Source organism: Stegostoma tigrinum, chromosome 26 (assembly GCF_030684315.1).
Source record: "Stegostoma tigrinum isolate sSteTig4 chromosome 26, sSteTig4.hap1, whole genome shotgun sequence".
Classification (NCBI taxonomy): domain Eukaryota; kingdom Metazoa; phylum Chordata; class Chondrichthyes; order Orectolobiformes; family Stegostomatidae; genus Stegostoma; species Stegostoma tigrinum.
The window spans coordinates 10,380,686-10,397,232 of record NC_081379.1 but is presented as its reverse complement, the minus strand read 5'-3'; the positions used below and the strand labels follow the sequence as shown (position 1 = coordinate 10,397,232).

General features: G+C 41.4%; 1 protein-coding gene across 2 annotated transcripts in view; it reads left to right on the top strand.

Moving 5' to 3' along the window:
* The first annotated feature begins 2,690 nt into the window (after positions 1-2,690).
* Positions 2,691-16,547, top strand: part of asphd2 (aspartate beta-hydroxylase domain containing 2) — a 51,615-nt gene continuing 37,758 nt past the window's right edge. The window contains exons 1-2 of one of the 2 annotated variants that reach the window (XM_048556654.1): positions 2,691-3,148; positions 13,720-14,832. In XM_048556654.1, the coding sequence (XP_048412611.1) occupies positions 13,947-14,832 (886 nt within the window). In that variant the 5' untranslated portion in view covers positions 2,691-3,148; positions 13,720-13,946. The remainder of the gene's footprint in view (positions 3,149-13,719; positions 14,833-16,547) is intronic. The other variant, XM_048556653.2, reaches the window with a different exon arrangement.

Below are 16,547 nucleotides of genomic sequence, written 5' to 3'. Positions count from 1 at the left end.
TAATCCAAAAAGAAAATAACCTAACCTACATTCCCCTCAATTCACTGCTGTCCATGTGCATGTCCAGCACACAGTAGATTAGCATCAAGTTTAATGTTTGGATAAAGACGGATGTTGGGCAATGTATGAAACAGGCTGTACACAATTCAGAGCTCATTTTAAAGTGAGATTCCCTGTTTTTAGTCCTTTGACCTGTCCATTCAATTGATCAGACTAACTCTTTTTTAATTATTTAATTGATGCGGATGCCATTAGCAAGGCCAGCATCTGTTGCCCAAGTGTAATTGTTCTTGAACTGAGTGACTGACTAGGTTATTTCAGAGACACATTAGGATTTAAAGTTCTGGAGTTATATGTCGGCCAAGGCAGGTACGGATGACAGAATTCCTTCCAGTAAAGGGCATCAGCAAATCTGATGAGATTTTAAAACTATTGATGACAGCTGTCATGACCACCTTCACTGATGATAACTTATGTTCCTGAATTAATACTGAATTCAAAATTCCACTATCTGCCATGGTGGGATTTGAAGCCATGTTCCCAGTGCATTAGGTTGGGTTACTCGATTACTAGTCCAATGGCATTACAATTATTATCTAATGACTCCAACTTGACTCCTCACTGTTTTTGAACTTGATACCTTACCAAAAATAATTCTAGTCACCTTGGTGCAATGCACACGACTGGCAAGGTTAGCATTTATTATCCATCCCAAATTGTCCTGGAGAGCTGGTGGTGAGCATCATTCTTGAATCACGGCTGACCAAGTGAGGTCGGTACACCTACAGTGCAGTTACAGAAAATGTTCAATGACTTTGACCAAAAGATGAAGAAGGGGCGGTGTTATATTTCTAAGTCAGTATGGTGTGTGATTTGGAGGGAAACTTTCAGGTGGTGGTGTTCTAGTGGTCTTGCTACCACGATAGTTCTGTGAGATAGAAGTTGCAAGTTTAAGAGGCACTATTGATAAAAGCTTGGCCAATTCCTGCGGTGTTGATGATACATACTGTTTCCACTTTGTATTGGTGGTGGAAACAGTGAGCTTTAACATGGTGGATGGGCTGCAAATTAAACAACTGCCTGATTGGTTAGCTTGGACCAAAAACAGAAATTGCTGGTAAAGCTCAGTAGGTCTGGCAGCATCCGTGGACAGAAGAACAGAGCTTCTCCAGCAATTTCTGTTTTTGTTTCTGATTTACAGCATCCGCAGTTCTATTGATTTTTAGTTGGTTAGTTTGGATGGCTGGTTTGCAATGCTGACTGAAGCCAACAGCATAGGCTTAATTCCTGCATCAGCTAAAGTTACCATGAAGGTCTTTCCTTTCCAAGCTCTCTCCCTTCACCTGAGGCATGGTAACTCTCAAGGAAGGGTCTAGGCCTGAAACGTCAGCCTTCCTGCTCCTCTGATGCTGCTTGGCCTGCTGTGTTCATCCAGCTCCACACCTTGTTATCTCTTAAACCACCACCAGTCGTCTTTCTCTCATGAGAGAGTAGAACTATGGCATTTTTGTCAGGCGCAACTTTTTGTACTCTCCACAAATTTCTTAAACATGGTCTTTATGTGCAAGTCTAAATGATTGTCACATGCAATGGAAAAAAAGGACCGTAGTGTTGAGCCCTGTGAAAATCTGTTAGTGTTCCAGTCACAAAACCTTGCTAAAATCCACACAGACCACCACAAACACTTATTGGCCCTCCTTAGAAAAAACATCATTGAACTAAATCCAACAAGATCTGACATTTCTGACTGATCTTGATTAATCTGTGCCATTCTAGCATATGATTTAAGACATAAGACCATAAGACATAGGAGTGGAAGTAAGGCCATTTGGCCCATCCAGTCTATACCACATTGATACTGAACCTAATTATTTTTTTCAATAATTTATTAACTTTATGACTCCTAAAGTTACGTAGAACTTTCCTAGCTTTCTGTATTAGCTAACAGTACCACGTTAACAAGCATCACACTGGAAGATTTGGATTGGATTCAGCTCATTAACTCTGTTTACCTGTCCTCAAATGCTGCCAGGCCGGCCGAGTTTCTCCAGCACTTGCATTCGTATTGGAACACACATATGCAATAAAGAACAGTTAAAAAGACAAAGCGTCTGCAATTTCCATCATGAAAGGCAGGTAAGACAGGAGCTAGGATAAGTCATGAAATGGCAGAACATACATTGAATTGTGAAATGCTGCGGGACTGGGGTTTGCAAACTGTGACTCCAGAGTTGTATTTGGCCCATTAAGAATTTGTAGGCCTCCAAAATCTGATCATCAAAACCTATTCTCATTGGCTTGGCTTGTTTTATATTCACTTGACGAAGGGGCAGCACTTAGAAAGCTTATGATTTCAAATAAACCTGTTGGACTATAACCTAATGTGGTGTGATTTCTGACTTCATCCACACCAGTCCAACACCAGCACCTCCACATCACAGTTTGATATTCATCTCAAAAGTGCACATCAGTGACAACTTCGCTTGAAATAGAAAAAAAAACTTTCATCAAAACGTCTAATTCTTGGCACAATTTTTGACATCCGAATGTCAGATTGCGGCTCCTCAGATGCATATAATTGCTCTTTTTTGACCAGTTTCAAAGGCGCGTCTATTCGAGTCATTACGGCCGGCGATTCCCAGTGGCTTTGGACTGTCCTGCGTTCTGCGGAACGGTATTGTAGGTGAGCGCATTCCTTCAGGTGGCGGTGTTGGAGGAGGTCCAGCCTGTGTTTCAGTGGCGATCGGGACGTTACCTTTCAAACCGCCCCCTCCCCCAATCTTCGATACCACCGCGGGCTCGTTGTTTGCGCATGCATGCTACCGGAGGCGCCACCGGGAGTTGTAGTTTTGTCAATATCGCGCCGCCGCTGCCGTATCCCCACGGCGGGTTTGTTTTGTTTCTGACATCGCGGCCCCGGCGAGGAAACAAGATCTTAACCGGTGGTGAAAGACGTGACGGGAATATCGTGTTGGGGGAAGCCTGTGGAGAACTCGAGGCGGGGGCGGAGATTGGGGTAGGGGATGGCGCGCGGCCGTTGGTATGAGGCAAGGGGATGGAGTAGCGGCGCGCTGACGTAATACGCACAGTCTGGCTGGCTGGAGGAAGCTGCAGATTAATGAAGCTGCTCGCTGGCAGCATTATTCAGGTGGGCACTGATTCTTTGCAATAGTGAGGGGAGGTGGACATGCACGGTGCAAACATCCTCGTTTGGCGTAATGCCGAGGCATTGCTACAATTGCACTTGTAGCCAGGCTGCATGTGTGTGTATGTATATGTGTGTACTATACCATATGTCCGCTTGTATGTTTTCTCTCTCTCTCTCTGTGTCTCCCCCCCCCCAACTTCCCAGCGAACCCCCCCACCCCGGTCCTTCCCACCCATCGTCCCCCCCCCCAATCCCCGGTCACCACTGCTGCTGGGTTTGTGTCAAGTTCTTGCAGGGGTCAAGCAGAGACTGCAATCTCAGGCCTGTCACTGCATAGCTCACCTCAAACCCCTCTGCCGGACGGTTCGGAGGTGAATGAGCGGGAGATGTGGTTTTATACTTTAAACTTTGTGTGTCACAGGTGGTTTTGTTTTCTTTCTGTCAGTGCTGAGTTTACATCAGGTTAGGCTGCAAATGGTACTCGACACTGGTGCAGGTGCAATGCACATGAAATGTTGAAAGCAGAGGCGAGCTGTCTGCCTCACGATCTGTGGTGCCGACTTGCAAGCGTGTGTTTCAATAAATAGTCAGCTCATAGCTGAAGAGCAGAAATCTTAGATGGTGACTGGTTGATTATTTTAAATTGATAATGGTTTTGCTCACTGTAGTGACAATACACGTTTTGTTGTATCACCACAGAGGTTAATAGTAGATACTAGGGTGATTGTTGATCTGATATTAGTGCATTACAAATCCATTTGCACCAGGTCATGTATTTACAAAAGCCTCATCGTCCGGCTTTCGAAATGATTCTTGAAAATCGGACTCATCTTTGGTAGGTTTTTGCTCCTGATTTTTATTATAATGATCCATGACGAACTTTGGTTGTAATCTAAATGCCTCCCCCATCCCCTGCCACATGTTCCAATAAAAATGTTGTGTTGGCTGCTAAATGGTGAATGGCCTCTAGAGCAAAATCCCAGAGGGCTATTGATGTCTCTGAAACCATACATAATACAAATAAATGTGTTTTGAGATGTGGGGGAGAAAATGGAGAAGGGATATGGGAAGAAGTTATAGAAGAAAATTAGAACTATTAGTGTCGTATAGTCCTTTTTTTAAAATTGGCTAAGACTATAAAATTGCTATTTTACTAGAATTTAGACTGTAAGCAGTTTGAAAGAGCTGACTGTCTTTTCACAATGCATGTAAGAATTTTTAATGGAAAAATGTTTGGTTTCAGAGAGCATTTCAATACCAAATTTCTAGCCTTCATTGGAGAGGTGAGATTTGCTGGTATGAATAATGAAAAAAATTACACTGGTGCAGTACACAATAGTTGTTTAGGACCAAGAAGTGTGATTCAAGTCCACCTGCCTTGGAGATTGCCATATGTCCAAGCAGGTGAATTAAAATAACTGCTGATTTGAGGATCTAAACAGTACTGTGTTTAACCTTGTGCACCACAATGGAAAAGTGGTTCTTTTTCTGCTACTTTAATTGAAGATTGTGGGTTTGAATTAAATTCCAAGTCTTGAGCACAAAATCTAGGCTGACGCTCCAGCTTGCTACAAAGGACTACATTTCTGAAAGCTGTCTTTCGGATGAGATGTTAAACTGGAGATCTGGTGGCCCTACCCAGGGATATCTTGGTCAATGTTTATCCCTCAATCAACTTCACAAAAACAGACAACAAGGTGTAGAGCTGGATGAGCACAGCAGGCCAAGCAGCATTATAGGAGCAGGAAAGCTGGCGTTTTGGGCCTAGACCCTTCAGTCAGCTTTCCTGCTCCTATGATGCTGCTTGGCCTGCTGTGTTCATCCAGCTCTACACCTCGTTATCTCAGATTCTCCAGCATCTGCAGTTTCTACTATCTCGCACAAAAACAGATTATCTGGTCAACATCACTTGGCTGTTTGCAGGAGCTTGCTGTGTGCAAATTAGCCGCTGTATTTCCCACATTACAGCAGTGAGCCCACTTCAACAGCACTTCATTGACTGGTTGAAAAGTGCTTTTGGATGGCCTAGAGTCATGAAGGATACTATGTAGTTACCAGTCTTTATTTTCTGTCTCCTCTGAAGTCATTGCCTTGGTTGCCAATCGCTCTTTGAAATGTCATCAATGTTTACATGCAAGGTTTCATTTGAGAATATCACCAAGTTTTATTTCATTATCATAGCTTTGACCAATCTTGCCTTTCCTTGCCCCACACACAAATGTATTTTTAATTGGAATTGCTGGACCCGCCCCCTTCAAATCTAAGACTGCTCTGCTCGTAGCTTAACCTTATCCCAATAGAGATCAGCTAACAATACATGCACTGAGAACTGAACCTTGGACATTCCTGGTATGTATGGTCCATGTGTGATCATCAAAGCTAAAAGAGATGCAAAGAAAGGATGAGCTATAAGCAATTCCAATATAAGCATTTGTTTAAGCTCAAAAGGAATAGTCACTACTACGTTTGAGATTTGAGAAACTATACATTGTAGAAGGATGCACTAAGGGCACAGCTTTTATTTCATCAGGGTGAAGTTGATTTCATAGTTTGAGACAAGTTCACCTTCAGCACTTATCAGAATATTATTGCGTGGGGTTTTTTAAACAAAAACAAATTTATGGAGAAACTCAAAGCAGAGGTGATGTTTCAAGTCACCCTTCAGAACTGTCAGTCTGAACTTTGCTCTTTCCTTTATTTTTCTCCTTTTCTGTGTATGTTTTGGAGACAATGCTTTGCCTCCCTTTAATTAACCAGAGTGTAATTTTTGGCTCGGTAGCATCTCAATCAGATGCGCGTGGGATCAAATCCTAAATTGTTCTTTTAAATACTTCAGTCCATTGCTTAGGGATTGCTGCATTGTTATAGGTGTTGCCTTTTGGGTGACACTGTAAACCAAGGCACAGCTTATCCTTGTGGATTAGTGTCAAAGATCCCATGATGCTGATTTGAAGGACAGCAGGCAGTTTCTGTTCTGGTCAATATTCTGTCCTCATCCATTGCTGTTTTTTTTATGCACTGTTCAAACTGGCTGACCTGTCAGGCATCAGAACAAGTTGGAAAGAGATTTGGGGGTGATCAATGGTCCTGAGAGGCACAGTATAAATGCTAGCCTCTCTATTTCACAATTGAAATCTTCCCATGCAGAGCATTGTGTGCAAGCTTTCAAAACATTGCTGTGTTAGTGATTGTTTCTTAAAACACACACTTTCTGTGAATCCCCTGATTTTAAAGCAGCAATCCTGACGCAGAATAATGAATTTGAGGCTACAGTAAACAGCACATCTGTAGTGGATTATGTAATCTTGTTTTGTGAGTCTGAAGTTAAAGCTCACTCTGCTTAAAATCTAATTTGAAAATCTCCAATACAAAAATGGAACACTTCTGCAAATACTACCAATGTATAAATATTTGAACATCAGCAAGGTTGCTTATAATTCGGAGGTGTTATCACAATATAGTTGTATTCTCAGCATCCTTGAACCCTTCTCAGCATCCTTCCCTTGAACCCCTGAAGCTCAATGGCCTTCACTTTACCCTTTCTAGTTCTCATATGAGCAGTTATTGACCAGTCAGCATTCTGTATCTTGTAGGTTTTAAAGCTGAGGACTCTCTTGTTTTTTTGACCTTCACAGAATGTGCACTGCTGACATAGCTACGGGGTGCTGCATGACAAATCCAAACAACACAACCTCCACATCCAGTCAGTGTGTGACAACTTAATTTATGTTTTTTTCACACCAGCAGACAGTGTCATGGCCTTCTAAATGTCGTGCAATTGTTAAATAGTGTTGCAAAAGCTTTCCGTGTACTTGAGATTTATTAACAATTGTTGGAACATCATCTTTTGAGGATGTAAAAGAGATTTGTGCTTCACTAATTTTGTTAGGAAGCCCTGTGTGAATTCAGTCTCTGGCATCAAGTTTCCAAATTAGCCTGTTCTGGTATCCTTCAGTTAATAGCCTCCCATCAGGTCAGCTACCCTACCAATCTGTGTGCTTGTACTTTATCAAAAACTGTCAAAGCTCCAACTTTTGGTTGGGCAGTCGGTGTCTGGAAATAAAAGATGAATTAATATCAGGTGACAGAAGCAGGTGAATTTCAGAGTGTTTTTTAAAAAAAACTAAACAAAGGGGAGGGAATGTCATGTATACAACCTAGACACCAAAATACACAACAGTTTTATATAATCTTTAAAAGTAATTCTTGTAATTTGAAATTGGATTTCTCAAAAGGTGGTAAATTGTTATTGTGGTTCAGTTGTGTTAAACAAACTTTATCGAATTATCCTTCTTAAATATACCTTAAGAATTTGGTTCAATCTTTTTGCTTAAATTACATTTCCAAACACTGCCTGATTGTCCTGGTTTGTAGCAGGTTTTTCCATTTGGTGTTTCCGTCATCTTCTGACGAGTCATCTGAATCAAACCATTAACTATTTTCTCCCACAGTTATTAACAGACCTGAGTTTCACCAACAATTTCAGTTTCACATCTCCAGCATCCACAGTTCTTTGTTATTTCCATTTAGTGATATGCATATTGATTTCAGCAGAAACTTGCAGACAGAGTGTTTTGAGAAAGAGAGACTTTGAAGCATGTGCAATTTTGGACACCGCTTGTGCTAGAGTTGTCTCTCTCTGTATGTGTCTTGACCATTATTGAACTTCACAATAGCAAAAGCCCCAGTACGAGCCCTGTGGAGCCCCATTGGAAATAAATATCCAGATACCGAAACATCCTTTTGCCATCATCCTCTGTTTCTTGCCTTTCAACCAAATTTGGGTCCAGTGTGCCACTTTGTCTTGGGTCCTGTGAGCTGTTTCTTATTTGATCAGAATGCCACAAGGGACTTCCTCAGAAGACAGTATAGACCATATCAAACGTACTACCCTCATTAGCACTAAATAAAAACTGAAAGAACTGCGGATGCTGTAAATCAGGAACAAAAACAGAAGTTGCTGGAAAAGTTTGGCAGGACTGGCATCATCTGTGAAGGCAAAAACAGAGTTAACTTTTTGGGTCCGGTAACCCTTCTTCAGAACAGTCACTGGCAGTTCATTCTATACATGTACCACCCTGTGAAAAAGTTGTCCCTTAGGTCCATTTTTTTTTTAATCTTCCCCTCTCACCTTAAACCTATGCCCTCCAGTTTTGGACTCCCCTACCTTGGGAAAAGAGCCTTGGCTATTCACCCTATTCATGCTGCTCATGATTTTTATAAACTTCTATAAGGTTCCCCCCTCAACCTTCACTTTAGGGAAAATAGCCTCAAACTATTCAGCCTCTCCCTCTAACTCAAAACCTCTAATCCTGGCAAAGTCCTTGTTAATCTTTTCTGTACCCTTTCAAGTTTAACACCATCTTTCCTATAACAGGGAGACCAGAATTGAATGTAGTATTCCAAAAGTAGCCTAACCAATGTCTTGTACAGCCACATCATGATATCCCAACTCCTATACTCAATGCAGTGACTAATAAATGCAAGCATACCAAACACTGCCTTCACTACCCTATCTACCTGTGACTCTGCCTTCAAGGAACAATGAACCTGCACTCTAAGGTCTCTTTGTTCAGTAATATGTTCCAGAACCCTGTCATTAACAGTATAAGTACTGCCCTGATTTGTCTTACTAAATTGCAACACCTCATTTATCTAACTTAAACTCCATTTGCCACTCCTCGGCTCATCGGTCCATCTGATCAAGTTTCCATTGTACTTTGAGATAGCGGCCTGTGAAAAAGGCTAACCACCAATTTTGGTGTCATCTGCAAACTTACTAACCATTTCTCCAATATTCACATCCAAATCCTTATTGTAAATTACAAAAAACCGTGGACCCAGCACCAATTCTTGCGGCACACAGCTGGTCACAGGCCTCCAGTCTGAAAAATAACCCTCCACCAACACTCCGTCTCCTACCTTGCAGCCAATTCTGTATCCAAATGGCTAGCTCTCCCTGGGCTCCATGTGATCTAATTTTGCTAACCATTCTACAATGCAGAACCTAGTTGAATGGTTTGCTGAAGTCTATGGAGTTGCCATCTACTGTTCTGCCTTCATCAATGTTCTTTGTCACTTTTTCAAAAAAAAACTCGAATGAAGTTAGTGAAACGTGATTTCCCATGCTCAAAGCCATATTGATGATCAATATTCAGTCTTGTCTTTCCAAGTAATGTAGGCTCTGTCCCTCAGAATCCCCTTCAATAACTTACCCACCACCTGTGGCCAGAAAGGCTTTGAACAATACTGCCAAGGCCTTTTACATCTCCTTGCTGACCTCCCTCAGTGGCCTGGGATACATCAGATCTGGACCTGCAAAAATAACCACTTTTAAAGCTGCTAAACTCACTAGTACCTTCCCTGTCTCTCTTAATTTCTTCTAAATTAGATGATGATCTACAAAACTATACAGCACTTGCTCATTAAATCACATTTCATTGTTGAGCTGTAGCGCTTGGATTGGTTCAAAACTGGATTAGCTGGATAACTGGATTTGTTTTTCACAAAGGCCTTTGGTTTGATCTGCAGCCTTTGCTGAGTTCGCTTGTTTCAGCTGGGAAGAGAAGTGCACGGGATGATATTAGTCAGAAGTTTCCCTCAGTATTTCTGGAGTACGCAAATTAGCCCTCGTAGTGAAGGTGCTATAATAAAAGTGAATGCAAATATTTTTGTTAGAGTCAAGCACCAGTACACTTGCAGTCGCAGATAATAGAAACAATATATGAGTGATTCAATGTCCAAGCAACTTCACAAGAGTTTAAAAGAAACATTGAGGCAGATAAGAGATATTTAGACTGGTGGACACTTGAACAGCAAGGTCATTTTGAAGGAGCGTCTTCAAGAGGGAGTTTTGGGGATGGAATTCCCGAGCCTGAGACCTTTGCAATTCAAGGAACAGCTGCCAAAAATAAACAGTCATTCTATTCCAGTTTTCACTTTAGACTAGCATACCACGAGTTAAATGGTCACTTCGCTGTAGTTTTTTTAAACTTTTCACCAAAATTGCACATGATGTTTGGGAGAAACCCATTTTGCACAGGTAACCTGATCAGTAATGGTTATTGATTATGTCTGTGCAGAGGGATCTGGGTTACCTTTATGTATGAATTACAAAATGTTAGGTAATTAAGAAGGCAAATGGAATATTGTCCTTCATTGCGAGGGGGGGGGAGTTTAAAAATAGAGAGGTTATGCTGCAGCTGTGTAAGGTGCTGGAGGCCACAGTTTTGGCCTCTTTACTTGAGAAAGGATATACTGGCACTGGAGGGGGTGCAGAAGAGGTTGTTTCTGGAATTGACAGGGTTGGCTTATGAGGAGAGATTAAGAAGACTGGACTATACTCATTGAAATTTAGAAGAATGAGGGGGGAATCTTCTAGAAACATATAAAATTACAAAGGAATAGATAAGATAGAAGCAGGGAGGATGTTTCCACTGGCAGGTGAAACTAGAACTAGGGGACATAGCCTCAAAATAAGGGGGAGCAGCTTTAGGACTTAATTGAGGAAGAACTTCTTCACCCAAAGGGTAGTGAATCTGGAATTCCCTGCCCAGTGAAGCAGTTGAGGCTACCTTATTGAATGTTTTTAAGAGAAAAACAGATTTTTTTTGAATGGTAACGGAATTAAGGGTTATGACGAGCAGGCAGGTAAGTGGAGCTGAATCCACGATAAAATCAGCCATGAATGGTAGACCAGGTTCGATGGGCCAAATGGCCACCTCCTGCTCCTATTTCTTATGTTCTTGAGGTTGGTTGGCTCGCAGAGCTGCTTTGTTGTTCCGCAGATGTTTCATTACTCTGCTGGGTAACATCAGTGCAGCCTTAAATGAAGCGTCGGTGTGTTTTCCCACCTGGCTTGCACTGATGATATTACACAGCAGGGTAATGAAACGTCTGTGGAACAACAAACCAGCTTGGCGAACCAAGCAACCTCAACATCCACGACCCGAGCTGCAAATCTCCTCCAAAATTCTTATGTTCTTACGTATTATTAGTCAATGCCTTGGCTGTTGACCTGCTGAATGATACGTCATTTTCTGTTTTTGAATTAATGCCCCTAATAGTTAATATATTTATGATCAGAAAGGACAAAACTGCCGGCAAATTAACTATGGACAAACTGTTGGCTTTTTTTGATTTGGGAAAACCATTGAAGTACGTGGAAGTATTTATCCAAATACGACCGAGTATAACATAGATCATGTCTTAGGATAAGTATGTTTTTGGAATTAGTTTCCTTTTTCAAATCCGGCTCACTACAGAAGAGGGAATATACATGTTTATGCTAGCCATGATAATTTGGGCAGCTTAACTGAGTAGACAGTGCATCTGTTGTGAACAACAAGACGTGTGAGCAAAGTTTTATAGCTTAAAGGAGTCAGTAGCAACATGGATGAATAATTGGCTGTATGACAGGAAACAGAGGGTAATGGTTAATTAATGTTTTCCAATCTAGGGAGGTTTGCAGTGGAGTTCTCCGGGGGTCAGTGTTAGGATCCTTACTTTTCTTGATGTATATTAATGATGTAGACCTTGGTGAACACGGCACAATTTCAAAATTTGTGAATGAAGCATAACTTGGATGCGTTGTAAACTGAGGATGATAGTGTAAAACTTTGTAAGAGCATATACAAGTTGGTGGAGTGGGCAGATAGATGACAGATGAATTTCAATGCAGAGAAGTTGTGTTATTTTCTTTGGTTGAACGACCATAGGCAAAACAAAGGGCACAGTTCTAAAGGGAGTGCAGGAGCAGGGAGAGTGGGGGACATAAATGCATTAATCTTTGAAGGTCACTGGGTAATTGTGACAGCAGTCAAAGTTTTCAGCATTCTAGCCTTTAATATTAGAGGCAAAGACAGCACGAGCAAGGACTTTGTTGAATTTATATAAAACATTAGTTCAGCCTCAAGTAACGTATTGCATCCTGTTCCAGGCACCACACTTTCAGAAAGATTTAAAGTCATTGGACAGAGTGCAAAAGAGGTTTATGAGAATGGCTCTAGGAATGAGGAAATTCATTTATGAAGATTGAGAAACTGGGGCTGTTCTTGAAATGATGGCTGAGGGAAAATCTGACTATGCAAGTAGGGAGAAAATGTTCCCACTCTCGAAAGGATCAAGAACAAGAAGGCACAAATTGAATAATAAAAGCAAAGTAATATGAGGAGAAACGTTTTCATGTGAGTGGTTAAGATCTGGAATGTTATGCCTGAGTATTCAAAAAGGGAACTAGATTACTTGAAAAGGACCAACATGCAGATTTTTGGGGAGAAGGTAGGAAACTGACACTATGGGCAGTGCTTGTTTGGTGAGTTTGGCACAGGATTGGTGTAGAAGATTTGGAGAGCCATGTGCCTGTGTGATAGGAATTGGCAGGCACAGAACATTAAAAGCACACCATTATGTTGGTGCTTTTCTGTATCATTGTGTCGATGCAGTGACTTTTTTTAATTAAAATATTTGTAAAATTGCACCCATAGTGCAGTAAACCAGTAGGTTTCCACAAATTCTAACTTACATGGTGCAATGTTATGTACGTTTTCCTAATTTAAACAAGACAATGTGGGATGTGCAAGGGCATCTTCTCCCAATTTCTTCAGTTCCCTTTGGGTCATGCTTACTTATTACATAAAGTCTGTAGCACAGAGCTTTGTCAGGTCAGTGTTTACACTCCAGAAATGCCACCAGCCTGGTCATTTATCACTTGCCATCAAGGCCATTGCCCTCTCCTCTCTCTACACTCTCAAATATTCATCATGCCTCCCCATGATTGAATGTTGTCTGCTTCATTTACTCCATATGGTGGCTTGTTCTGTATTGTCAACATTCTCTATATAAAAAAAATCCTCCTAAAGTTATTTGATCTGTTAATAGCCTACATGTATTTGTTCCCTCTAGTCCTTGCTCACCCACATTTAGAACCAGTTTCTTTGAACCAACCAAACAAAAACCTTAAGTATAAAAGCTGCTATCTGTCTTCTTTTCTCTCTTTTAGATCTTTCCTGATAGTTACCCCACTGGTGTTATTTTGTCTGTGTCACTGTGGGTGGGTGGGTGGGTGTCAAAATACAGAAATACGGACTTATTTCTGAAAAGAAACTTCATTTAAAATTGAGTCTAGCATTTGTTGCTAATGATTCACTGAACTCATCCCTTTACTAATAGTCTTTCAGATTGTCCTCTTGTGTATAATGGGGAAAATTTATGTTGAGAAATTTTAGCTGGATTCTAAAATCGCCAAATGTATCTGATAATTGTTGACTTGCCTACTAGTTTCACCAACCCTGCATCCTTGCCCAGTACTGTATCTTCAAGATTTTACAGTGTTAAATTATTATAAAATGATTTTTTACAAGTTGATATTCCTGGAATTTTGTATAATTTATTTTCAATTGCACAGCACTCCATTTTAAAATAAACATTCTTGCCTTTTATCAAAAGTGCACGATTATAAAGTTGACTTAAAACAATGTTTAAATGTCAATAATATGTACATAATATTCTCTATCTGATATGGAACTAATCGTCCTTGTGTATATGTTTGTTTCTATGCTCTTTATTTTCAGGAACCTGGGGTCTTAGCGATGCTGAATTATAACCAGATGCTGTATAAAGCAGCAATCTAAATCGAGGCTTGCTGTTTCTCTTCTATGCAGCAGGAAGATCGTGGTGATGTGCAGACAGACTAAATGTTTCCTGGCTGCTGACACAGTGCTTTGGAGCCAAGATGCTATCCTTGCCTGTCGATTAGACCACGACTGCTTTTTTCGATTAAAAAAATTACTAGCCCTGTATGGTGTGGGTGCCTTTGCAAAAGTCGAGAACTGACAGCATTGCCTTGTTACAACAAACTAACCAGAACCTTGGGAACATGTTCATAGAGTGGTTCACCGACTGGGACCTGACACTGGAGCAAATGAAAAGCTTAGTTCTAGCGAGCATGCAGGCACTGAGAGACTGCGATGTGACTGCAGTGACCACCTTTGCCTGCATCCTGGCACTTTTTGTGTGGTACTGTTACCATGTAGGCAGTGAGCAGCCTCGCAGCTATGCACCAGTGAATGCCATGATGCAGAACACCGATGTAAATGGTTTGCAAAATGGTTACATGTACTGTCAGTCTGTCGATTGCGTAAGGTGCACTCATAATGAGGGACGCAGTCAGAAGCTTTATCACAACCTTCAGGAATATGCGAAGCACTACTCGTGGTCAGGAATGGGACGGATCCATAAAGGAATCCGGGAACAGAGCCGGTATTTGAACAACAGGCCATCCATCCAAAAACCGGAAGTGTTCTTCCTACCTGACTTGCCGACAACCCCTTACTTTTCACGTGACGCCCAGAAGCACGATGTAGAGCTGCTGGAACGGAACTACCAAGCTATCCTGGCTGAGTTTGAGCTGATCTTCAAGGCATTCTCAAACTGCAGCCTTCCACAGGGTTGGAAGGTTAACAGCACCCCCAGAGGCGAATGGTTCACCTTCTATCTGGTTAACCAGGGCATCTGCATTTCCAATAATTGCAGAAGGTGCCCTCGGACTTACCGGTTGCTCGGCAGTCTTCGCACTTTCATCAGTAACAATGTCTTTGGGAATGCCTGCTTCTCCGTAATGAGCCCAGAAACACTCATTACTGAACACTATGGTCCCACAAATGTTCGGATCCGCTGCCATTTAGGTTCGTGAGTATTTAACTTTTTGCTGAATATCATAATCTGTGTTAAGTTTGTGGTGTGAAGGTACTGCTTGGTGTTTCTTATAGTGTCATTAAATGTTACATTTTCGCAGTTAGGCAGGCACTCAAGGATTTTGTATGAGACTTAACGATGATTCCAGCCTTAGACTTGGATAAAACGTTGCACAGTCCGGTCTTTGAGCAATTCATTGCAAGGTCCTGTACTTTAATATTAAATTGCGCTGTGACTGCCGGACTGTTAGCCCTAATTTTTATCAAAACAATTGTTTGTACCCACTTGGATGAGAAAATGTGTTTTGGCCACCTCAGGAATGAAGTCACCTCAAAACGTCTAGTTCTCCCAAGCCTAATATCAAATGCACATCCAAGTTACCACATGGGAATTGGCAGTTTTGCCTAACCACCTATTTTGAAGGTGTTTATCTTTTATCCTGAGTGCTAGGTTCTAATCTTTTGTATTTGCCTAGTAACCATTTCTCTTTTTAATCTATTTTTCTTCAAAATCCCTGTCTATTCTTATATATTGCTGCCTAGTAATATATTCTACAGCTTTATAAACCTGCGTTTTTTTTAACACAGGCATTTTATTAATGTTATCTCCTAGAATTTTTACACTTAATGTTATATTTGTGCTAGTCAAGAACTGATAGTCTGATCCAACCTGCTGTGTGCCAGAATGAGGGAGAGGGGGCAAAGGCAGTCAGAAACGAGCAGATTTGATTTTGATTATTTGCTCACATGGCAGGCTGAAACCAAAACAGACTTGATGGGATACATTAACAAGGTGTGGACCTGGATGAACACAGGCCTAGCAGCATCTTAGGAGCACAGAAGCTTTTGTGCTCCTTAGATGCTGCATGGGCTGCTGTGTTCATCCAGCTCCACACTTTGTTATCTCCGTTTCTCCAGCATCTGCAGTTCCCTTTATCTTTGATGGGATACAATGACCGGTTTCTGTGTTGTATTGTCGATGTCTTTCTGTGTAAATACCTGCAGGAAGAGCACTCCCTTTTGCTTCAGCATGCTGTTTTCTATTTTATAAATTACGCTGTCTGCCAAAGCAACATTATTAGTACGTGTCGAGGATAATGGGAACTGCAGATGCTGGAGAATCCGAGATAACAAAGTGTGGAGCTGGATGAACACAGCAGGCGAAGCAGCGTCTTAAGACCACAAAAGCTGACATTTCGGGCCTAAACCACCTTCTGAAGTGTCTAGGCCTGAAACTCAGCTCTTGTGCTCCTAAGATGCTGCTTGGCCTGCTGTGTTCATCCAGCTCCACACACTATTATCAGTAAGTGTCCATCGTTTACCAAACTTCTACTAATATTTTAGCTGATTTTTCTGCTAGAACCACATAATGGTGTTTCTCACTTCATGACTACCTTGGGGGAGGCAATAGTCTAGCGGTATTATCAGTAGAATTTTAATCTAGGGACCCAGGTTCGAATCCTACCATGGCAGATAATGAAATTTGAATTCAATAAAAATCTGGAATTAAGAGTCCAATGATGACCATGGTTCCATTGTTGATTGTTGGAAAAACCTTCTGGTTCACTAATGTTCTTTAGGGAAGGAAACCGCCATCTGGTCTGGCTTACATGTGACTCCAGATCCACAGCTATGCGGTTAACTCTTAACTGCCCTCTCAGATGAGTAATAAATGCTGGCCTAGCATGCCACATCCCATGAATGAA